This window comes from Amphiprion ocellaris, chromosome 4 (assembly GCF_022539595.1).
Source record: "Amphiprion ocellaris isolate individual 3 ecotype Okinawa chromosome 4, ASM2253959v1, whole genome shotgun sequence".
Lineage (NCBI taxonomy): Eukaryota > Metazoa > Chordata > Actinopteri > Pomacentridae > Amphiprion > Amphiprion ocellaris.
In genome coordinates this window covers 18916250-18941131 of record NC_072769.1, presented here as the reverse complement: position 1 = coordinate 18941131, position 24882 = coordinate 18916250, and the positions used below count along the sequence as shown (strand labels likewise).

General features: G+C 41.0%; 1 protein-coding gene across 1 annotated transcript in view; it reads right to left on the bottom strand.

Annotated features, from left to right (window-relative positions):
* The window catches only part of LOC129348654 (glutathione S-transferase C-terminal domain-containing protein-like), a 30625-nt gene extending 15047 nt beyond the window's left edge, over positions 1-15578 (bottom strand). The window contains exons 1-5 of the mRNA XM_055009555.1: positions 15441-15578; positions 15053-15097; positions 14581-14709; positions 5413-5546; positions 2123-2153 (exon numbers count right to left, since the gene is read on the bottom strand). Of these exons, the coding sequence (XP_054865530.1) occupies positions 2123-2153; positions 5413-5546; positions 14581-14709; positions 15053-15097; positions 15441-15551 (450 nt within the window). The 5' untranslated portion in view covers positions 15552-15578. The remainder of the gene's footprint in view (positions 1-2122; positions 2154-5412; positions 5547-14580; positions 14710-15052; positions 15098-15440) is intronic.
* Positions 15579-24882: the final 9304 nt, after the last annotated feature.

Below are 24882 nucleotides of genomic sequence, written 5' to 3'. Positions count from 1 at the left end.
TTTCCCCTTGTAAGTGCCTGGGGAATCTATTTTCCCCAAGACAGCGATGACTGCAGAGATCTCATTAATTCTGTTGTATTGTCCAATTAAAAAAAGGGGAGGAGTTTTATAGAAAACAACCTAGAAAAAAAAACATATCTAAGTCACGCCAAATTAAGTCATGAGAGTTTTTTTTTTTTTTTTTTTTAATTTTTAGATTTTTGGTAATTGGGAGCTGGTTTCATAAGTTTGTCGCAGGTCAAACACACACTAAGTGCAGATTATGAGATTAAATAAACACATTACATTCAAATTAGTTGTTACAAAAATATTTACACGTATTAACTTCCAGGTCCACACCCAGCGATACAAAAGGTTGTTTTTACATCATTAATATTGCAACACTATGTTTGAAATCCCAAGTTTGAAAATAGATAGTAATTACCCCTCATTTAGAAATAACATTCTTAAACGTAATCTTAATTTTGGTTGCACAAACAGCGAGTGCAACCCAGCTCAAGTATGTCTCTGCTTGTCGGTTTGTTTCTCATTTGCCTGAGTCTTGTTTGGGTTCTGTGTTTGCTGGGTGTTGACATTCGTGGTATGAGGATGCACTTTCACCTTTCACCAGGTCAGTGAACTATGGCCCGGGCATGTAGAAGTATAACTTTTTGAACTAACTACCTCTGATTCCATTAGATGGTCTTCTAGCACCAACTTAAGAAGCAATTACTGATGCAATAAACTACTTCTGACTCCATTGATGAGTATAAGCTCATGTGCCACTTTATTAAATACACCTGTTCGATTGCTTTTAACACAAATATCTAATCAGCCAATCACATGGCTGCAATTCAGTACATTTAGGCATGTAGACGTGGTCAAGACAATCTGCTGAAGTTCAAACTGAGCATCGGAATGGGAAAGAAAGGGGATTTAAGTGACTTTGAACGTGGCACAGTTGTTGGTGCCAGACCCAGGGCTGGTCTGAGTATTTCAGAAACTGCTGATCTACTGGGATTTTCACATACAACCATCTCTAGAGTTTACAGAGAATGCTCTGAAAAAGAGAAAATATCCAGTGAGTGGCAGTTGTATGGACCAAAATGCCTTGTTGATGTGAGAGATCAGAGGAATATGGGCAGACTGGTTGGAGATGATAGAAAGACAACAGTAACTCAAATAACCGCTCATTACAACCAAGGAATGCAGAATACCATCTCTGAACACACAACACGTCAAACCTTGAAGAAGGACCACACCATGTGCCACTCCTGTCAGCTAAGAACAGGAAACTGAGGCTACAATTCACACAGTTTCACCAAAATTGGACAATAGAAGATTGGAAAAACATTGCCTGGTCTGATGAGTCTTGATTTCAGCTGCAACATTCAGATCGTCGGAATTTGGTGTAAACAACATGAAAGCATGGATCCATCCTGCTTTGTATCAACGGTTCTGCTGGTGTTGGTGTAATAGTGTGGGGGACATTTTCTTGGCACACTTTGGGCCTCTTAGTACCAACTGAGCATTGTTAAAACACCACAGCCTACCTGAGTATTGTTGCTAACCATGTCCATCCCTTTATGAACACAGTGTACCCATCTTCTGATGGCAGCATCCAGCAGGATAATGCACCATGTCACAAAGCTCATATCATCTCAGACTGGTTTCTTGAACATGACAATGTTCACCATACTCCAACGGCCTCCACAGTCACCAGATCTCAATCCAACAGAACCTTTGGGATGTGGTGGAATGAGAGATTGGCATCATGGATGTGCAGCTGAGAAATCTGCAGCAACTGCGTAATGCTATTATGTCAATATGGACCAAAATCTCAAGAATGTTTCCAGCACCTTGTTGAAAGTATGTCACCGAGAATTAAGGCAGCTCTGAAGGCAAAAGGGGGTCCAACCTTTTACTAGCAAGGTGTACCTAATAAAGTGGCCCGTGAGTGTATTTTACAACAAGTCATGACCCTTGAAGGCATCTTTTGGTGTGCATATAATGAACAGAATTTGGAACACAAACTGATAAAAAGTTGCCTTATATCAGTATTCTGTACTATATCTGTACAGTTTGAATTAATAAATGCAACAGATTCATTTATGGCAATAACATAGGATTGTTAAAAGCATACCTTGTATGTCAGAGTCTCTTCGAACTGTTTGCTGTGAAAAGAGAAAAACAGATGATATTTTTATGTTAAACTGGAGCGATTCCAATCAGTATTTACTACACATATGGTCATGTGTTTACTTGCTTAGGTCTAGGGGGGGGACTTTTTTTTAAAGCAAATCTCTTCACAAATAATCTAGAAATGTACAACAAAATTAAGTCCAAACTAAACACACACAATTTGCATTATCTCCAAAACAAATCACTTTCTCCCTGGGAAAGAAGCACTTTCATTACTTTTGTTATGACACAGGAACAAAGTCAGTTTCCTTGTGATGGTTAACCATAGTTTGCTCTGGTGGATGTTAATTAAAAGTCAACATGAGGAAGGCCAAAAGTCAGGGGCCACTCAGGTCACATGGAGAAAAGTGGTAAGTTTAACTTGAACTTTCACAGCCTTAATGAAACAGGCAGTTTAGTTTCACAGCTCATAAAAACCTGTGAACTGTGTGGAATGTCTACACCTGCAGAATATCCACATGAGTACCTGGAACATGACCTGAGGGGAAAACACTAAAAGCAGCGAGAGGAAGATTGACAGAGTCAGGTGCGTTAAGTCTGCCCTGCAGAAACATAGCTTCTTGTTGTCCATTACAGCTGGAAAGTCCTTTTTTCAGTCATTCTTTAATAGTTTATGAGGAGTCAGGAGGGGTGAAGTGTCAAGTTAGCAAAAGAGAGGAAAGGCAAAGCTAAGTATGTGAAAAATGTGAAATATTTATACTATACACTGAAGGTTCACCCTAAGGCACAGTGTTAAGGTTTGGTCACAGCAAGGACACTGAAAATATTCAAACTTTTATTTGTTGGCAGAGAATCCTTAAAGTCAGATGCTTACATTCACACCTATAGTCTGTTTAGAGACACCGTTTAGCAGAAATTGCATGTTTTTGACCATAGGAGGCGAAATCACGCAAGCAAGGGGAAAACACGCAACAGGCAGCTGTGCTAACCCCTGCACCACTGAGCAGCTTCAAAACTGCAACAACGCATAAAGTGCAAAATTACTAATAACCTTCCCAAAAATGATTGGAAATTCAGATTTTCGATGGCCTCGCAAGTACCTTGTGATTAATATTCACAGTTTCTCACCTGGGTTGAGCATGATGTTAAATTTCCAACCAGCCACCATCAAGCAACCACCAATTTCAAATACATTCATGGAGTTGTGGATGCAGCATGCACGGGGAAGTCAACACTTGTCACATGCTACTTTCAGCAAATGCAATCATAAAAGGGCTTGTTGCAAAAAAAAAAAAAAAAAAAAAAACAACAACTAAATAACCAAAAAGAATAAACTATTCGGTCACACTTTGTTTTTTAAACTGTTTGCAACCATGAGGCTGAAGGACGCCTCTGCTTGCAGCCTCTAACTGAATAAACAGGTGAAGATAACATATATTTTGAAAAGGGTGCACAACCGAACATACAGTTTTTTGGTCTAGAATTATTTTAGAATGGACGCTGCTTTCTAGCATTAAATGATCATATCGCTAATTGGTATTTAGTCATAGGCCTACTTTGTGAATGATGACAATCAGTGCAAAGAAAAGGTGCACAATATTGCAAACTCAGCCATCGGCCTGTTCCAATTAGCACAAGCTTTAAATTGTGCTTTACAGGTTAATTATTTACCAAGTTGAATTCTCAAGTAGGCAGACGGTTCACCCATTAAGACCAGTTGCAATGTGCATGTTCAGAGAATTAGGTCTTATTGGAAATTAGCTAATAAAATGACAGTATGCAAACATGTTTTTTTAACTACATGTGCAAAATCCTTTCCTAATTAAGTTACAAGCCGTACTGTTTGCATCCTAGTTTGTTCACGTCAACATTATCTTTTTCTTTTACAACACTGCTGTGCCTACATGTCTACGCTTCTGCATATCTATATGTGCATCCGTGCCTGAAACAAAATCAAAACAGGAAATGTTCTTATTACAGTCTTGTAAATAAGAACAGTCTATACAGTTAAAGTCTATAACATTATCAGAAATGTCTACTGAAACCCACTAAAGTCTAGACACCCTTTACATGATGTCTTCAATCAAGAGAGTTACTATAAGTACTGACAGTCAGAAACTAGCATAAAATGAATGAGTCAGTAAATACTGAGACAACATTGAACTGGCAGTCTGTGACTAGAGTTGCAACCCTTGAAATCCTGCAAGAACAGAAAGTCCTGCATGTTTCTGTGGCAAAACAGAGGCTGACACACAAAAACAAAGCAAGAAATGTCAGCATATCTTGGATGGAATAGTAGATCAAGCGATCAGGGGCAATAAGAAATCTGCAGAGAGCTGGTGTCCTGACAGTGTGATGCCCTGATCACAATAATAAAAATAATAATACTTTTTTATTTACTCCAGGTATACATCAGCACCATTTGCATAGTTAAAATAATATTCTAATGAATGATGGACATTTAAAAAAATCTAAGAAGAATTTGAATTCCTAAATATTGTATACTGTTGCCCTCAAGACTGGAACAGACTAGACCCAACAACACAATTATAATGAGTGTCGCTACCTTAATTTGTGAGTGATCAAAGTTGTTGCTACAACAACATTCCCACACAATAGCTTAGTTCTGTAGCAATCAGTCTCTGAAAGCAGTTTTAGCTGCAAACTACCTCATTATTAAACTTAAGTCGTCAGAGTCCCATTAGTCAACATAGCAGTGGAACCAATAGCATTTAAGTACAACCTATCATTTTCCTTTCTCTGGAGCACGTTTATCTTCCGTTTCTATTCAAACAGCATCTTATTCCAGCCTGCAAAATCAACAGGTCTTTTGTATTAAATGATTAATTCTCTGTTCCACATATTCAAGTTATTATATCAAGAGTAATATTTCTTTCTGTACCATAAACTAGATTTTCCTGCCGGTCTATCTGTAATATCCTTGCCAGTCTCCACATAAAGAAGCCTTTTCTCAGTTGCCGACAGTACAAGGCTGAAAATGTGAGGGGCGGACCCCACTGTGAAGGTGATGTGACACCGCTGTCTCATATTGTCAGTGGTGATGATAAGAGACAGGAGGTGAACAAAAAGCAGTGACAGGAGATAAAGACTGCATGTGAGAAGACAGAGAGAATGAGTGTGAAAGTGATAGAGAGCCGGAGTCATAAAGAGAAACTGGAAAAATAAAAATCACCAAGAGAGAATGAGAGAGAGGAGAGGCAGCATTACTTTAACAAGAAAACAACAGTGTCAGAAACAGCTGGACTGAGCTAGCTGTGAGCAGATACAAACCTCTTGGGAAACTTGAACTTGACGGCGTTCTGGATGAAGCCGTAGCAACAAGGACTAATGACAAAGGCAGCTCCTGCCTGGATACAGTGCTCCATCACCATATCTGTTGCAACGCCACATGCGTGGAGGGCAACCTGAATTGAAACAAAAGACAAAAAAATGTGACGCTTTCACAGCTAAAATCTAAGTGTTCTTGAAAACCTCTGTGCAACAGCAAGACCAAAACTGTGAGACTTGAGAGCACGCACTCAATCTAATTGATTACCTTATAATGGCTGCTGCTATTAAATACACCTGTGCTCTCTAAGGTGCAGAGTCTGGGAGTTAGAGCAAACAAAATGTATTAGTGCTTTAGGAGCAGAGGCACGAATGCATCAGGATTCCCACTGAGTGGGTAAACTGTGCGTGGTGATGAACACCTAGCTATGCATTAGTAATGGCATGGTTATATATATTGGACGGCAGACAGGGAATAGAAGAGCCAGTACTGAAGTCTGTCTGTGTTCCAGCCATCTTTCTTGCTCAGTCCATCTGCAAAAACACATTATGACTCCTCAAAGGCAATGACTTTAATATATCCAAAGTACAGTGGCAACATAGATGATTTCCTCTCAAGCGTACACTTGCTAAATAGATTCTCTGTTAATGGTGCAGATAAAATGCATTATCAACAGTCTGGTGCAACAATAGCTACTGAGACTTGCTAAAATTACGCCATCAAACTCGAACAACCAGCTTAAAATGCTATTCTTCTTTTCCAAGAAGTTGTCAATTGGCGTCTGTGAGTCTGAATCGACTACATGTTGCCGTGACAGCAGTGCCATGGAGCAGAAGTTCACAGCTGATCAGGCCACGACGGAGCCAACACTGGCTCAAACTCCACACATGGGCAAGGGAAGATACAGCACAAGCCAAACCAACTCATAAAGTCACTGCGGTGTCCGGACGGGGGGTACATTTCTCAGAGGAGCTTCAGCTCTCCGTGGAAGTTGCACTTTGTGATTTCAGTCTCCGTATGGAAATACAGTGGTTGAAAAACGTTTTCAGACACCCCATGCATTTGTGAAATACTGCATTAAGAATCACTCTTAGGTCTTCAAGTGCAATTTCTTTTAGTACAGTCACAGCCAAAATACTAAACAAATCCTTAAAAAAGCCATTAAAAACTTAGAATTGATTATTTCCACAAAAATACATAAAAAATTTTGAGTATTGGGTCATTTTAGTACCAGTGATTCACTAATGAAGGTCGTGCTTTTTATTAAAAGACACAATTTTTGTTGCCATGCTTCGTGTCTATATAAAGCAGCACATTTGAAAGTTCTTCAGAGACAAAAATGGGTAAAACAAGGAACCTAACGCAGGAAACATGCCTGAAGATACAGATTCTCAGCCAGGAAGGGTGCAGCTGCTGCCAGATAGCCAGGAAGTGCAGATGCAGTCCTTCAGTAGTTGGATCCACTCTGCAGAAATACAGATGAACCAACATCTGGAAGACAAGCCAAGATCTGGGCGTTCAAGGGTTTCTTCAGCAAGAAATGACTGCATCCTGATCCACATGTGCAGGAAAACCTCTGAATGACATTAGAGGAGCTTCAGCGGCAGTGGTCAAACCAAACTGGTGTCCAGTGCTCCACCTGCACTGTATGTGGCCGACTTTTAGATCATGGCTTAAGGTCCTACAAGGCTGTCAAGAAGCCCCTGATCAATGAGAGACAGAGGTTAGCCCGGCGTTGTTGGGCCCAAGCACACAAGAACTGAACAACCAGGAACTGGAAGAAGATTCTGTCTTCAGATGAGTCCAGTTTCCAGCTTTATCTACCTCCTGCTAATGTGAGGATACACAGAAGGCCAGGTGAAACATTATCTCCAGCATGTACAGCACCTACTGTCAAGCATGGTGGAGGCAGTATCATGGTTTGGGGATGCATGAATGCTGCTGCTGTTGGGCATGTCACTGTCTGTGATGGCACATTTAACTCTGTCATGTATTGTGCCATTCTCCAAAAACACATGCTCCCTTCTACACATGTACTGTTCTGTCAAGGTCAAAACTGGATGCTTCAACAAGATAATGCTCCTTGAACACATCCAGGGCCAGTAGAACTTGGCTGCAGGAGCACAGGATCCAGGTCTTAGAGTGGCCAGCTCAATCCCTGGTCATGAGCCTCATTGAAAATCTGTGGTGGATTATCAATAGGTCTGTTTCAAAGTGTAAACCAAAGAATTTAGAAGAATTAAAACCATTAATTCAAGAATAATGGGACCAGATTACCCCTCAACAGTGTGAAAGGCTTGTGGGGAACATGCCAGCCAGGATTAGAGCTCTACTGCATGCTAATGGCAGGACTACTAAATACACTGCTCAAAAAAATTACAGGAACACTTTTTAATCTGAGTATTGCATAAAGTCAATTATACAAGTGGGAAACTCATCTTGTCAAGTAAGTAACAGAGGTGTTTTTTAATCAGTTTCAGCTGCTTTGGTGTTCATGCAATTAACAACAGGTGCACTAGAGGGGTAACAATGAGACAACCCCTCAAAACAGGAATGGTTTTACACATGAAGGCCACTGACATTTTTTCCCACCTAATGATTTCTGACTGTTTTTCACTAATTTTACATTTGGCTAGGGTCAGTGTCACTACTGGTATCATGAGAAGATACCTGGACCCTACAGAGGTTACACAAGCAGTCCAACTCCTCCAGGATGGCACATCAATACGTGCCATTGCCAGAAGGTTTGCTGTGTCTCCCAGCACATTCTCAAGAGCATGGAGGAGGTTCCAGGAGACAGGCAGTTAGTCTAGGAGAGCTGGACAGGACTGTAGAAAATCCTCAACCCATCAGCAGGACGGGTATCTGCTCCTTTGTGCAAGGAGGAACAGGATGAGCACTGCTATGGCCCTACAAAATGACCTCCAGCAGACCACTGGTGAAAATGACTCTGACCAAACAATCAGAAACAGACTTCATGAGGAAGGTCTGAGGGGCCCGATGTCCTCTAGTGGACCCTGTGCTCGCTGACCGGCACCGTGGAGCTCAGTTGGCATTTGCCATAGATCACAGGAATTGGCAGATCCACCACTGGTGCTCTGTGCTTTTCACAGATGAGAGCAGATTCACCCTGAGCACATGTGACAGACATGAAAGGGTCTGGAGAAGCCGTGGAGAACGTTATGCTGCCTGTAACATGGTTTAGCATGACCGGTTTGGTGGTGGGTCAGTGATGGTCTGGGGAGGCATATCCATGGAGGAACGTACAGACCTCTACAGGCTGGACAGCAGCACTCTGACTGCTATTGGGTATCAGGATAAATTCTTGGACCGATTGTCAGACCCTACGCTGGTGCAGTGGTCCTGGGTTCCTCCTGGTGCACGACAATGCCTGACCTCATGTGGCAAGAGCATGCAGGCAGTTCCTGGAGGATGAAGGAATTGATACCATTAGTCGGCCCCCACGCTCGCCTGACCTGAATCCAATAGAACACCTTTGGAACATTATGTTTTGGTCCATCCGACACCACCAGGTTGCTCCTCAGACTGTCCAGGAGCTCAGTGATGCCCTGGTCCAGATCTGGGAGGAGATACCTCAGGACACCATCCATCGTCTCATTCAGAGCTTGCCCCGACATTAACAGGCTGCATACAAGCACATGGAGGCCATACAAACTACCGAGTACCATTTTGAGTTGCTGCCAAGGAATTTCAACATGATGGACTAGCCTGCCACATCAGTTTTTCACTTTGAGTTTTGAAGTGTCTTGAATTCAGCCCTCTGTAGGTTGCTAATTTTCATTTCCATCAAACAATATGGCATCTTTTCATTCCTAACACATTATTCGGTCCATACCAATGTAAATATCCAGTTAGTTTTTTCCCCCCATTGAAAAATGATGTTTTTAAAGTGTTCCTTTAATTCTTTTGAGCAGTGTATAATTTGATGATGTGATAGTTTATTTATGTTTTGTTCAGTTTTGAACACATTCTCTGTTATTTGTTGACTTTGACACCGACAATGTTGAAAAGTGACATATTGAAACTGTCAAGAATTCAGTTTTGTTCATTTTTCTTGTAAACAATAAACAACTCTACATGAAACTAGGACAGGTTTGGTCTCTGAATATGTAAAGAAAAAAAATCATTCATTCCACTTGAGAAAGATGTGTATTGATTTAAACATGAAGTTACTAAATGAGACTCTGTGCATGAAAGAATAAGCAGAAACGGAAAATTGTGGAATTAACATCAATTACCTCTGTGGCCTTGCATCTATTTGACACCTAATCTTGCATTTATTCATGTCATCAGGGAAAAGCCGTATACTCTTTCAACTGACAGTTTCAGACTGCTGATTAGGAGGAGGAGTGGCTATCAAAGATTGCGTGATGTTACAACCCCCCACATCTAAAGGAAAAATGATTAACAACGTAACACCATCACTCTTACCCAGCTACTTAATGTTGTACATTAGTCATGCTGTGGTAAATCCTAATTACATTTTATAACCTTTAGCCTTGATTTAACGCCAACACAAAGCCATTCAAGTAAAAGAAACATACACAACTAAAATAAATAAAAAATCTGATATGTATGCATAAATAACTATGCATTTTCAAGTTTTGATGTAGAAAGAAAGCCTCTCTGTTTGAGCAGTATTGATAAAGAATTGCTACAGCCAATATGCTCTGTGTGCTACTAATTAAAAATTCATAATACAAGGTGGAAAATGTATGTAAGGCTAATTTAAAACTATTCTACAACTCTATTTTATCCCCAACATATTCTGTAAGCATTACTTCTGCACAAACAGTCTGGAAGAAGAAGAAATCCTGAATTAATATGCAACAAACACAGGACCACTTGTACAGATATGTCCTATATTGATCTATCTTTTTCTGAGCACAAAAGCTTTTTCTTTCTGTATCTTTCTCTCAGCAGTCACATCACAGAAATAATGAGGCTTCATTATTCACTCTTATGAAAGCAATTACATCCCTCTCCTGGTCTATCCGGGCCTGAGACAGAACAAGTTCTTGCAATACAGCTAACTAATGCGTAATCAACCCTTCCTGCAAAATTGTATTGCCAGTTTGTCTTGCTTTTTGGTGCAGAGAGAAATGCTTTAAAAACTTCTGGGGTTTCTTTGGCGTGTTAGAGAATTAAACTCTCATTTTGTTATATAATGCTTAATATTACCTGACAATAAAAGCAAACAAAAATACCAACAGAGTCTCAACAATCTGTATTTTGTGTTCGTGTATATACTCAAATAAGAATTCTTGTGTCGCGGAGACTAGAATAAAGTCTGATTACAGAGAATTAAAGACTTTTCTTCTGTCACATGAGGACGCAGTGGCGCTTTTCACGGGAGATGAGCAGACTCAACCTTAAAGTCTTTTAAAAGCAACATAACAATCAGCAACAACAAAAAAACAATATCCTTGAATGATATCAGCAGTGGAATAACCCCTAATAAAGTCTGCCATCTGGGACTTGATCAATACCAAGGTCTACATAAGCCTTAAAGTAATACCAGCAGGTATATTTTTCTTCGCACAAACATAAAGAAGTCAAGAATCGATGGTAAATCAGACCCTTAAGCAGAACCAATAATGGACCTGGATCCAATAAAATCCAAATCAAGTTTCACAACTTTTTCCTGCCCCTGAAGTCTGTCGGCTCAATTTTATCTGACAGGATAAAGGATAAAAGCTGACTACACTCTATGTAGAGGCTGGTGCCGCTACAAGTTTAACACCTGGGCCGATGCAATTTCAGCCAGGAAGAGCAGACGCTGACTAAGATTAGGAACACCTCAACTTAATTAGGCTGATTAAATGAATGTGACTAAAAATGGGAGCATGTATTATAGATAACAGGATTAAAATCAATGTCATGGGCGGCTCCTTCGGGTGGAAATATGTGTGTCATGCAGGAAGAAGCTTAGCCAAAGTACAGACCTCAAGTACTGCAGAAAAGGGCAAACTTAAGCACCTTTTTAGACATAAATGTATAATGTATCACGTGAAAGGAATCTGTGTGTGTGTGTGTGTGTGTGTGTGTGTGTGTGTGTGTATGAACTCTCGGGCTAAGCTGCAAAAACACACCCACATGTTGTAGAGAATAAAAATCTGCTCTGTTTGTTTTCTGCCAAATAGAACGGGTCTCAGTGGAGCGACGATGCTGGAACAAAAACTACTTCTAATTACAGCAGGTACACATATATACTTATTTGTCCCGGAGAAAGCTAAAGCAAGGCTACTAGAACAGCTGGCTTTCCTGAATGTGGGCTATGACACACAACAGGAAGATGGATCTTTCCAGCATGTCTGGGGGAGGACTATGGCCTGAGACACATAAATAACGACACCACAATCGAGAGGGATGATACTGGAGATTTTATGGAAAAGTAAAATGTTGCTTGTGTGGAAAAATTGATTCAGAGCGCCTACATAGAAGTCACAGTTTTAAAACCCTGTTCTTGTTCTATCATTGTGACAAAGCCAGATTCAAACACCCAAAAAACAGTCATAGTCAAGGACTTATTTGCTCTAAATTGATGGTAATTATCGGTTTGAGAAGTCAAGAGCTCTGCAGATGAAAGTAGGTGTTCTAACTAGGACTGGCAGGGGTGCTGAATCTGCTGGAGAGTTCCACTAAATGCTAAATTTTAGTCTGTTTTTTTAGTCTGCCTCATCAAGCACCAAGTTTGAAAGCCAGTAAAAATATTTATTCTGTCATGACAGGTAGCTGTGCAGAATTAAACCCATTTACTGAGTTGGATCCTTAAGCTTAACAAGCACAAACAGGCGGTATTGGCAGGCAACACAAGCCATGTGAAAAATGTGTGGTGAATTAAGAAGTAAAAGGGTGACCTGGCAAGTCAAGTGTCTTGCATCAAACCCGAATAAAACTTGAAATGGCTGATTCCCTTTTATTAGACACTTTTTAAAGATTACACGTTCCATTCCAAATATGACTCCTACTGTAAACCTTCAAAAAGAGTATAAAGCAAACCAAAAGCATGTTTGGATGGAAGATTTATACAGTAAACAAGCACAAACAAAGAAAAGCGAGCCATACTACACTGCTCATCCAAAAAAAGTCACACACTCTAACATTTCACTGGACCGCCTTTAGCTCTGAGAACGACATATATTCACCGTGGCATCATTTCAATAAGCTTCTGCAATGTCACAGCATTTATTTCTGTCCAGAGTTGCATGAATTTTCTACCAAGATCTTATATTGATGATGGGAGAGTCAAACCGCTGAACAAATTCTTCTCCAGCACATTCCAAAGACTCTCAATGGGGCTGAGGTCTGGACTCTGTGGAGGACAATCCATGTGTGAAAATGACGTCTCATGCTCCCTGATCCACTCATTCACAATGTGAGCCCCATGAATCCTGGCATCGTCATCTTAGAACATGTCCATGTCATCAGAGAAGAAAAACTCCATTGATGGAAAGACCTGGTCATTCAGTATATTCAGGTAGTCAGCTGACCTCATTCTTTGGGAACATAATGTTGCTGAATCTGACCAACCCCAGATCATAACCCTAAACCCCCACAGGATGGTAGACACTAGACATGATGAGTGCATCACTTCATCCTCCTCTCTTCTTACCCTGATGCCCCCATCACTTTGGAACAGGGTAAATCTGGACTCATCAGACCACATGACCTTCTTTCATTACTCCAGAGTCCAATCTTTATGCTACCTAGCAAATTGAAGCCTTTTTTTCTGATCAGTGGTTTTCTTAGAGCTACAGCTGTTTAGTCCCAATTCTTTGAGTTCCCTTCACATTGTGTATGTGGAAATGTTCTTTCTTCCACTATTAAACATAGCTGTGAGTTCTACTGTTGATTTCCTACGATCATTTAAGAGTTTGTTCTGACCACATTTGTTCCTCGAAGATGATGGTTCACCACTATCCTTCAGGTTTTAATAATGTGTTGGACGGTTCTTAACCTGATTTTAGTAGTTTCCGAAATCTCCTTAGTTGTTTTCTTTGCTTGATGCAGGCCAATAATTTGACCCTTCTGAAACAGATTAACATCCTTTCCATGATCACAGGGCACTAAAAGGGTTCTGATTAAAAGCTCCACTGCAGAAAATTAAACACCATCTTAGTCATTTTGACAAAAAATAATTGCATGTTGGCATTTTCAGCTTCCGTAAAGAAAGATGAGGGAGGGACATGTCTGCCTATGTGATGTGTGGTTGTACTCTTATATAAACATATACCAACATTTTCATTCAGTATTCACACTTGTGGAGACGCTGAAAACGTGGGTAGAATGTCACACGTAATTTATGCAACGTTACACAAATATTCCCATTTATGATAATCACTGTTATTAACATTGTACCTTAGAGTCAAAAAAAGGTCACTGCATTGATGCATGCAGTGAATATTTAAAAAAAATACGTCATTAAAGCCAAAAAAAAGTCAAAGGATTGAAACTTCTAACAGCAATGCTTTCAAACATCACTCACACTTATGAGATAAACTACAGCAGTATCTAAACGGACAATCACTCCAGTGATGAAATAAGTCATAAATAAGTAATTTCATGGCATGGATGACACATTTTTCTTACAGCTCGACAACACAATTAGTGGGACAAAACCTACTGTGATTGTGCTCCAATGGGGAGAGAGATTATGCCTTTTAAGCTTTAGAGTTTTCATTCCAAGTGTTATTGCTAATTAAATTTTCCTTTTTTCCCATTATTCTATGAGAAAGTTATTGTGTAAGCGAGAAAGGCAACTTAATTTCTTTAAAATTACAATGGGGAAAATGCATTATGATTACAGTTTAACAGTCCAAATTACACTGCAACAAATGAAATTAAAGTGTGACTTCTATATTACAGTAATTACAGCAGCATAAAATGACAGTACAGATAACACTGTGACTGTTCTCAATGTGAAAAATGATTTGAATTTCACTTGTGCCTCTGGTATAATGTTAGTGTTTTTTAAACCACCACAAACATATTTTACATTGCATTTGCTTGTAATAATTTGAGGTTTTACAATTTACAAATTAGCAAATTCTTCAATGGTTGCCCGACTCTCTTACAGAATCTGTGGATCATCAAAAAACGAACATAAAAAATTGATTTTTTAAATCAGCATCGCTTGCTGCACTCACCCCAATCTGAAACGGTCCAGTGAAGTAATCCAAATTAGCCTGAATGAAGCCAATGTTTTTCAGACCGAGCTGAGTGCTGCGACTCTGAGCCCTCACTAAGGACTCTTCTTTGTTCTCTATGAGGATGACCTTGAATAAAGAAATAAAAAAATAAAAAACTTGCATTATATGTTTTTCCTGGAAGTATGTCCTGGAACAAGCTGAAAAAATCAATCAAAGCTTTAGAAAAAATAACAGCAAAAACAGATTTTAATGGCATTGACAGTAACGTGAAATTGCAAGAAATCTGTTCTTAAATAAAAACACATCAGTTCTAATACAACACTGCACTAATCTGAGGATGCAGTAAATGATTAATTGTATCACTTCATTATTCAAAATAGAGCTCACTTAACATGCAAAATGTCAAACAATGATGAATGCCTGTCAAGAGTAACCGCATTGTTTACTTTGTCTGAAAACCGCACGTTACCTGGCAATCTGGAAGTGTGTGAGCCAGAACGATCCCTACGTGGCCCTAAGAGACAGAACAAAGAAAAGGAGAAAGCAGCACACGTCAACGAGGGCATCTATAGTGTTATGATTAGCACTGCCCTATTGTACCAAGTACTGACCCTTTAGCCATGTAGCACTGGCTACTGCTCTGCTCTGAAAGTGCATTTTCATGAGCGTAATTACCAGTCTACTTGTGTGCACCAGCCAGCAACAAAAGGCATTTAAAGGGGAAAGGATAATATGAGAGAAGATGAAGACTTGTTCCTTTCAGCTGGTCGCTAATGGAGCAGCGATTTAATGAATCCGTGGTCAGGGGCAGTGATAAATATACATGCATTGCTGGACTGATGGATGAATTCAAGTACCGTTCCACTGCAGAAATCCACAATGGTGTATCCTGGCCTGGCTAGCTCTGCAACCATGGCAACCAAGTTATTCAGCTGTTGCATCTTCCTGACGGCACGGATATTTGACATTTTCCCTGCAAAAAAAAAAGGGAAAGAAAAAAAAGCACAAGTTCTTATTGCATTTGAGCATAGAGTGGAAAGCAACTGTTTTTTGCAGCCAATTCATCTGAAAACTCAGTTAAGGGGTAAATAAAAAAGAAGCTCTGCTTGAGAAGAAAGTGGTCAACAGAATTTCACTGGGACCAAATAAGTCTATTTTGAAGACTGGTTGGTTCCAGTCAATATTAACTCACTACAATGAACATAACTTTAACAACAAAAACATGTCAGAATACTTGCTAAAAAAATATCAATTGGAACAATTTTCACTCTAATGTCTTCCTTTCCTCTGCTGTCAGTAAGTAAACATACTTCCCCCTGCAACTACTCAAATTATGATTTACAACCAGCCATTTCAGGTAATGGTGCTAGCACACAGATGAAAAGCCCTCAACTCTCTCATCAGCATGTTTCTAGCCAATTGTCAACTAGGGAGCGCAAAAACAATCTTTCAACAACTCACAAAGCAAGCCTTCGAGCCAAAATCAAGTGTCTCCTTTCTGCTGCTGTGAGAGCAGTATGTACCCCATTAACTCAAAGCACATTGCAGTCTCCTGCATCCTCCGTCTGTTAGTACGCCACATCGGCAGTGAGCCGTGGACGCGCTGTGCAGAAGCCATCTCTGGTCCATAAATCTAGAGTGATGAGTGTTTCATTTACCCCCAAGTCACACCCTCATATTCACACAACTGAAATATAAGAGAAATATTATTCCTATACTCTCCTGCTCGGGCTGCTTTGTATACGACAACAGGAAAGGAGAGATGGCAGAGGAGATTTTCATTCTGCCACAAGCAGGAAATTTCACAAAGCCATTATTCAGCCTCTCAAACCGGTTGAGCTGATCCCGGTTGTAGAGAGAGCACAATAAAGAGAGCAAGGGGGTGAATTTAAATACAGAGAAACAGTACAGCAGTGTATTGACAAGTCTGTGCTCTTCATCTGGATGAGCAATTCACATGGGTGCAGGCACTTCTATGGAGCCATGACTCCAGATATGTGCCAGTAAAGAGGCCCTTTGATGCATCTGGACACATTTAAATGCAAATTACAATGCAAAGCGTGATAAAATTTAGCAGGGCAGAAATAGTGAGCAGTATCTAGGATGTGACTTGGTGATGAAAAATGGAATAACTAAACAGTATAGATTATAGGACTCATATTCTTGGTGTCATATAAAACACTTCAAACATGCAACTGATGATTTGGCTTTGTGGGGGCCGTGAAGACAAGCCTTAAACACAACACTGACTTATTTTACCTAACAAAGTATGATAATAGCAAAAACCTATTCATTTTAACATTCAGTCATTTTATTGCTTCATTTTAATCTCCATCAGCTCCTCGTGGAAACACACTGCAGTAAAATGTCCCACAATGTTCACACTGTCATGTGCTGCTGAGCAGGTGGTGTCCAAAAAATAAGCAACCTTGGGAGCTGAAAAAAATAAGTCCTAAAGACCGGCAGTTCCTTGAAGGGCCACTTGACATTAGCTCCAAAAGTGAGTCAATCCCAACTAGTCTCACATAGGCAGATCTACACTACCAGTCAAAAGTTTGGACACATGTTCTCATTCCATGTTTTTTCTTTATTTTGACTGCTTTCTACATTGTAGATACATACTGACGACATCAAAACTATGAAGCAAGATATATGGAATTATGTAGCAAACCAAACAACTGTGAAATAACTCTACATATGTTTTATATTTTAGATTCCTCAAAGTAGCCACCCTTTGCTTTAATGACTTCACAGTGAAAACCATTTCAGGTCAACCAAAACCATTTCAAATCATGCCTTCTTAATGGGGTTGGGACCATCAGTGTTGTTGTGTCTCGTGTGATTGTCTGGTTGATACACAGTTGACAGCCCTATTTGACAACTGTTAGAATCAATATTATGGCAAGAACCAATCAGCTAAGTAAAGAGAAACAACAGTCCATCATTACTTTAAGAACTGAAGGTCAGTCAGTCTGGAAAATTGTAAAAACTTGGACTGTATGGTTTTGCAGTCGCAAAAACCATCAAGCGCTACGACCAAACTGCCTCACATGAGGACCGCCCCAGGAAAGGAAGACCAAGAGTCTCCTCTGCTGCTGAGAATAACATCATCTGAGTCACCAGCCTCAGAAATGGCAAGTTAACAGCACCTCAGATTAGAGCACAGATAAATGCCACACAGAGTTCTAGTAGCAGACTGTTACGGCCTCTTTAAAGTTGACAAGGCTCGAATAAAACAAAGAGACCGGCAACATATAAACTAGACAGACACGGCAGGTAAAGTGAGAATGGGGAAAAAAACCCAACTTTATTAACAATTAATTCAACTAACGTGAATCAACTAAGATGAAAATAATGGTGAAAGTAAAAGGGCTGTAGCTGCTGGCCAAAAGAAACAAAAGAGGGGTGGTGAACGTGGCTAACCCTGCAATGGGCTCTCGGACCAGTCACCACCCCATACTAAACTACCTAACCACAAATTAATACTACAAAAGAAAACAGTGAAAATAGGACTACCAGCAACTACAGCCAAACTAAAACAACAAAACCCAGCAATCTAAACATGCATGGGGAGGGAATACCCAAAGTACCTGAAACGAAAAGAACACAATGTTAATCACAAAAGGAAAGCGTTTGTCCAGGAGGACGTGTGGCTGGGAGGTTCTCCAATCTCTGCTCTGACTGCTGCTCTCTCCTGCCTCCCTAAATACCCTCCTCCTCCCTAAGTGCTAACAGCACTCAGGTGTGCTGCAATTACACAGATAAAGGGAGGAGGGAGATCAGAGAGAGCGAGGAGAGACACAGCAGCCAGCCACATGTAACACCCCCCCATAAGATGTTGCGTGGAGGTTCTCCCCAACCTACACGCAACATACACGTGACAACGCATCTGCCAACACATTTGTCTCACCCCTAATATGTTTAACCTCTAGATTAAACGATTGCAGCGAGAGCACCAGCGCATGATTCTCTGATTTTTATTCCGCATTTGTTGAATGAAAACCAGGGGACTGTGGTCTGTATACACAATAACTGGACCTGAGGTGGAGCCGACATACACCTCAAAATGGAATAAGGCCAAAACTAGACCAAGTGCCTCCTTCTCAATGGTGGAATATACATGCTGATGGCTGTTAAATTTCTTTGAGAAGTAGGAGATCGGATGCTCGACACCATTCTCATCGTCCTGGAGGAGGACAGCACCGGCTCCTACGTCACTTGCGTCTACCGCTAATTTGAACGGACGGTCAAACACTGGCGCAGCCAAAACAGGGGCGTTTGATAACAGTGCCTTAACACAATCAAAAGCACGCTGACAAACGCAGTCATCTCCTTAGCGCGCAAAGTCAAAGGTACCTGCCAATAGCCTTTAAGGAGATCTAGCTTTGTCACATAAGTAGCACTGCCGACATGATCTACACAGTCATCGATTCGAGGGAGTGGGTAACAATCGGGCTTAGTGACACCATTTACGGAAGTCCGTACAAAAACGATCAGATGAATCGGACTTCACCGACAGGAGACACGGTGAACTCCACGAGCTGGAGCTCTGTTCGGCAATGCCGTTCTCCAGCATACAGTCAACCTGTTTTTGTAGGCGAGCATGCTTCTCCGGATTTACCCGATAAGCATGCTGCTTAATCGAAGAAGCATCACCCACGTCGATATCGTGCTCAAGGACATTAGTTTGCGTGGGCACATCAGAAAACAATGAAACATTCGATTTAATTAACTGGACCACATCCTCACGCTGGGACTCAGTGAGGTGCAAAAAACACTTGTAAAGTTTAGACAACATTGCAGAATTCTGCAGTCTGCCTTGGACCACAGCTAGGGACGGACCCACCACGTCCTCGAGGTCAGCTGCAGCCACCGTAGGCAGCACCCCGGGGGTTCCAGCACCGGACAGCTCCTCCGCCACCTGGGAACTCAGCGCGGCTTCAGCACTGGACAGCGCCAGCACGGTGTTGGGCACTTCACTGCCAGGAGTCGGACGAGTAGATTCCCTGCAGAGGTAAGGCTTCAACATGTTTACATGACACACTCGGTTACGTCGTTTACGGTCAGGAGTGGCTACAATGTAATCTCGATCACCTAGTTTCTCCTTGACCACATAAGGACCGCTGTAACGAGCTTGTAGAGCCGAACCGGGGACAGGCAACAAAACTAACACTGTGTCACCGGGACTGAAGCTTCTGTTTTTAGCGTCTTTATCAAACCATCGCTTCATTTTAGCCTGAGTACCGGACATATTTTGCTTCGCTAATTCACACGCAGTTTACCACGAAAGTTTGAAACATAATCACAGAGATTCTGTGGTTTATTATCACCCAGCCACTTTTCCTGCAGGAGTTTTAATGGGCCGCGCACAGTGTGCACGAACACCAGCTCCGCTGGACTAAACCCCAAAGACTCCTGAGTTACCTCGCGAGCCGCAAACAGGAGGAGATGAACGCCCTCATCCCAGTCCTTTTCAACCTCAAAACAATATGCCCGGAGCATGCTCTTTAGTGTGGAGTGAAAACGCTCCAGAGCACCTTGGCTTTCTGGATGGTAAGCGCTAGAATAGTGATGAGTAATATCCAGCTGTTTCATGACCTGCGCAAAGACTCGTGACATAAAGTTGGAGCCTTGGTCAGTTTGTATTTCCTTAGGCAACCCAAACAGAGAGAAGAATTTCACCAGGGCTTTTGCAACCGCAGGAGCAGTGATTTTACGCATTGGGATAGCCTCAGGAAAGCGGGTCACAGAGCACATGATGGTCAGAAGAAATTTATTACCACTTTTAGTGCGCGGAAAAGGGCCAACACAGTCTACTATTATGCGTTCAAATGGCTCCCCCACAACCGAATCGGGTGTAATGGATACTGGGGAATTATTTGATTGGGTTTTCCACAAACTTGACACACATGGCAGGTTTTGCAGTGTTGTCGCACATCGCGCTTCAAACCAGGCCAGAAAAAACACCGCAAAATGCGATCATATGTTTTGTTAACACCAAGCGGGTTGTCATGTGCCAACTTCAGAATCTCAGTGCGATACCTATTTGGGACAACAATTTGTGTCAAAACACTCCAATCATCCTGCGTGGAAGCATGCGGCGGCGTCCATTTACGCACCAGTCTCTACATCTCTACATTAACTGTTCAGAGGAGACTGAACCAATCAGGCCTTTATGGTCAAATAGCTACTAAGAAACCACTACTAAGGAAAAGCAACAAGCAGAATAGATTAGTTTGGGCCAAAGCACACAATTAAAAATCTGTATATTACAGCCACTTGTGTGGCAATCATTTTGCCAGAAACCTGTGTTATGAACAGAAAATCTGAATCTGACGTTCTGAGCCCCAAATGTCCACTGTGAAGTTTTGCTATAATGTGGATCCATGTGTTTAAACAAATGCATCAGGCTCAACGTCAAAGTTATTAATATTGTATGTGCTGAGAAAAAAAGGGACTGAGGTCAGTCTCACAAGTGTGTGTCTTTGTGTATGTGTTGTGTTTGTGTGGGTGTGTGCCGACACGTCTATGTATGACTGACTTTCCGTGCTTCGACTCTTACAAGACTGTGTTTGATGAAGGTCACCGCACAGTTCGATGTCAAATCGAAAAGCTACGTAGGAACGAGTGGGTAACAGCAGAAAAGCAAACTACTTGTCAGTCAACTTCTCCCTTTTCGTTTCACTTCCATTTTAATGTGGTCTCCGGAAGAAAAGTAAGACTGTAAGACTTCAAATTTATTCCCCGGGTCACTTTAAGTCCTTTAAATTCACTCAGTTTCAGATGAAAATCATGAAGCATGTGTCAAACAGAGCAGAGGTCAAAAAGCCACAGGGTGTTAAATGAGAACAGCGAATGGCAACACAGTGCAGATAACACTAAACCTTTCTGTATAAACCTAATGACGCAAACAACATTAGGCTTGTTTCTAATTGTTTAACATTTCCTCGGACTTCAAATGGTCATCATATAAAGTTAAGTCAATATTCCAGCAAAATGACTCACTTTAAACTTTACAGCAGACAGCTAAGAGGAACAAGACATTTATTTGCTTTCTCTTGAGTTCAAGAAACGTTTTGGTATAGGTGTAGGGAACAGGAAAAATTGGTATCTTAATTAAAGATACAAATGGTTGTGGTTTCAGCTTTTATCATTATCACAATAATGGACAACATCGGTCCCAAAAGAGAATTTTCTCTCCCCATGCAATTTCATTTCAGGTTTTATTTAGTCTTCTCTTTCTGCCCTAATACGGCTATGTGTGGAGTAGCTGAGTTGCCTCTAAAGTAGTTACCATTGACTTAAAGAGCTGATCTTTGGGTGCGTCATTGTTGAAAATAATGCTTACTATCATTGCTAGTAGCAATAAAACGTATTATACTACACTACCTGTTGCTTAGACAGTCACCCAGATACAGATCCTATCTATCTAACCCTGTCTATCCAGCTATCTATCACCTAAGGCTGATGGGAAAGTCGGAAATTCTGCGAGCATTTGGATGTAAAAGTTGTAAATATTACATTATGGTAATTCATCTAACAGTGCCTGATACTTTCTCAAAGAAATATGTCAACCTAATGGTGGCACAAGACTAAGTTTGGGGATTAAGACAAATCTTTAGTATTTCTCTTCTGTGGGTCATGGATATCTTTATCAGATATCATAGAAATACAGTATATCGAATAGTTGTGAAGATATTGGGGGAAAAAAAAATTTCCTGCTCCTGACATGGTTCGTATATTCCAGCTGTGTGCAATGCCTCTTTTACGTCATAAGTGTGGGAAAGACTTTCAGGATACACCTGTGTGTCCTCTCTTATAGCTCCTCCAACAAGCCTCCTCGATCCGGTCTCCACAAAATGCATTTTAGGAATTGAGTCTTACTTTTGATGGTACACCAAGATGGATTTCTGGGTCATGGGAATCCAGGAAATACTGGATGTATCTTGTGGTGGTGTGAAGTGCTAAACATCACCAGCAAAAATGAAAGAAGAAACAGTAGGGGAAAAATTGGATGATCTGAAGGCAGCTTTGCCACCGTTCAAGTATGAAATAACATAATGCATTCTACCGTCTTCCTGTCACAATGACCGCTTGCATAATATTCAACAAGGAATATGTATTTATTGAGGCAGTGTTTGAGGTCAGGCCTTCAGACTGAAATGTACTACTCACTAAACAAAATTGCTTCATGACAACATGATGCCAGAGTTGCTGGATCACAATTAATCTATGATGTAACTCCTACAAATAATATAAATGGCAGTGAGGACAACCACTGTGCCTGTTTCTAGACTAAAACATAACAATTTTGACAGAGAAAAGTCAAAAGTTTTGGTCAAGCTCCAACTCAAAAAAGAAAAGCAATCCCAGACCATGTAATTCACAGAGAGCTCAGTAGGAGAGGGGTCTATCTGCACTGATGTTTTTCACCACTTTTTTCCCCTCCTCATGCATCCCAACTAGATCTTCTGTCTTCCAGTCACTTTATTTATAAAGCGAAAGCAGCAACAGCAATCACAAGCATGACAGAAACAGCCCACGACTGTCATCTAGCCCAGCCCAAGTGATCCACTAGCGAGAAAAGCTGTTGACAGGTGGACATTAACTCAAATCTCCTCTGTTATTACTAACCCGATGTTGCAGCAATTACTCGGGCATTGTCTTTTTTTAGCATTATGCCTAGCACGTATGAAAATGCAAATTAACAACCATAAATTATCACTTACAGGGATAAAATAAGAGACATCGTTAAGTCACACTGTATGTAAGAAACCATGATATTGGGAATTAAGGGGTGTTGAAAGTTTGATTGAAAGACTTCTTTCAACTTGAAATCATTGAATGTAATCCTCTGTTTGTATTAGACAAACAATGAGCAAACTGGCAAGGAAAATGTTGGTTTGTTTGGCCAACAGTTACTAACACAATCTTACTAACCAAAAAAAAAAAAAACATCAACATGTAAGTTTATTTCTTTTCATCCAATCCAAACATCAAAGCAGTTTTTACCAATGGATTTAGAATCAAGTGTCATTTATAGCCCTGCATACAAGGATGAAAGCTTATATGTAACATCCATCCATCCATCCATCCATCCATCCATCCATCCATCCATCCATCCATCCATTATCTATACACCGTTTAATTGTCATTAAGGTTGCAGGGGACTGGAGTCTATCCCAGCTGATTTGCGCTATGTTTGCTACTGATCAGTTTTTCCCACATGTAAATACACCGCATTTGAAAATCGGCCACTTAGTGGGCGATCACTAGTGGGCCACTACTTGGTCACAACAGCGCTTGAGCTTCAGTCCGGTAGATGCGTTGGACCAACATGGTGCCTCGGCCACAAACTTTCTTTTTTATTTCAAAAACACTTCAGCGAAAAGTATTTCTGAAAGCATTTGAGGCGAGAAATAAGCTGTGCAGCTGCTGAATCTGTCCTCATTTTAGTTTAACGACGGCTAGTTTAGACGTTTGACGAAAGTTTCGCGATGCATCGGACCTCCTCACCCCACACTGAAATTGCATAAAGTAGAAGTCGAGTCCATTTTACGCAAATGAGCTGCGGCCCGCTCCACTGGATTGCAGCTCAAAATGCACCATAACAGAACCAGCATGCAACGTGGTGCGTTTCACATAGACAATGAATGGGATGCAGGAAATTGACAGATCTAGTGGACATGTAACTTTAGGGTGAAGACAGGAGACACCCTGGACAAGTCACCAGTCTATCACAGGGCTACATATACAGACAATCACACTCACATTCACACCTACGGACGATTTTAGAGTTACCAATTAACCTCAGAATGCTTTTGGACTGTGGGAGGAAGCCGGAGAACCCGGAGAAAACTCACGCATGCACAGGGAGAACATGCAAACTCCATGCAGAAAGATCCCGGTAAGCCGGGGACCCAAACCAGGGATCTTCCAGCTGCAAGGTGACGGTGCTAACCACCGACCCACTGTGCAGCCCTACATGGAACAAAAAAGCAATATTCTTTTTTTCTTTTTTTGTATTCTCCTGACTGTAGTGGAGAAGGCATTTATTTATCGGGCATACCGGTCAGCCACATTTCAAGTTTTCTATTGAAAACAGAATTACTTCCAGGATCCAGATTACATTTCCTTGACCTCCTAGTATATATGCTGACATGTTCCTTGAGGCGGAATCTGATGAGGCTGGGGTGTTTTCTCCTCACAGACTTTTTTTGTTTAACCTCCTTTCACAGACTGACGTGAGCCGAATGCAGACATTTTTCTGAACAGGTGCACAGATGCCATCCCACACAG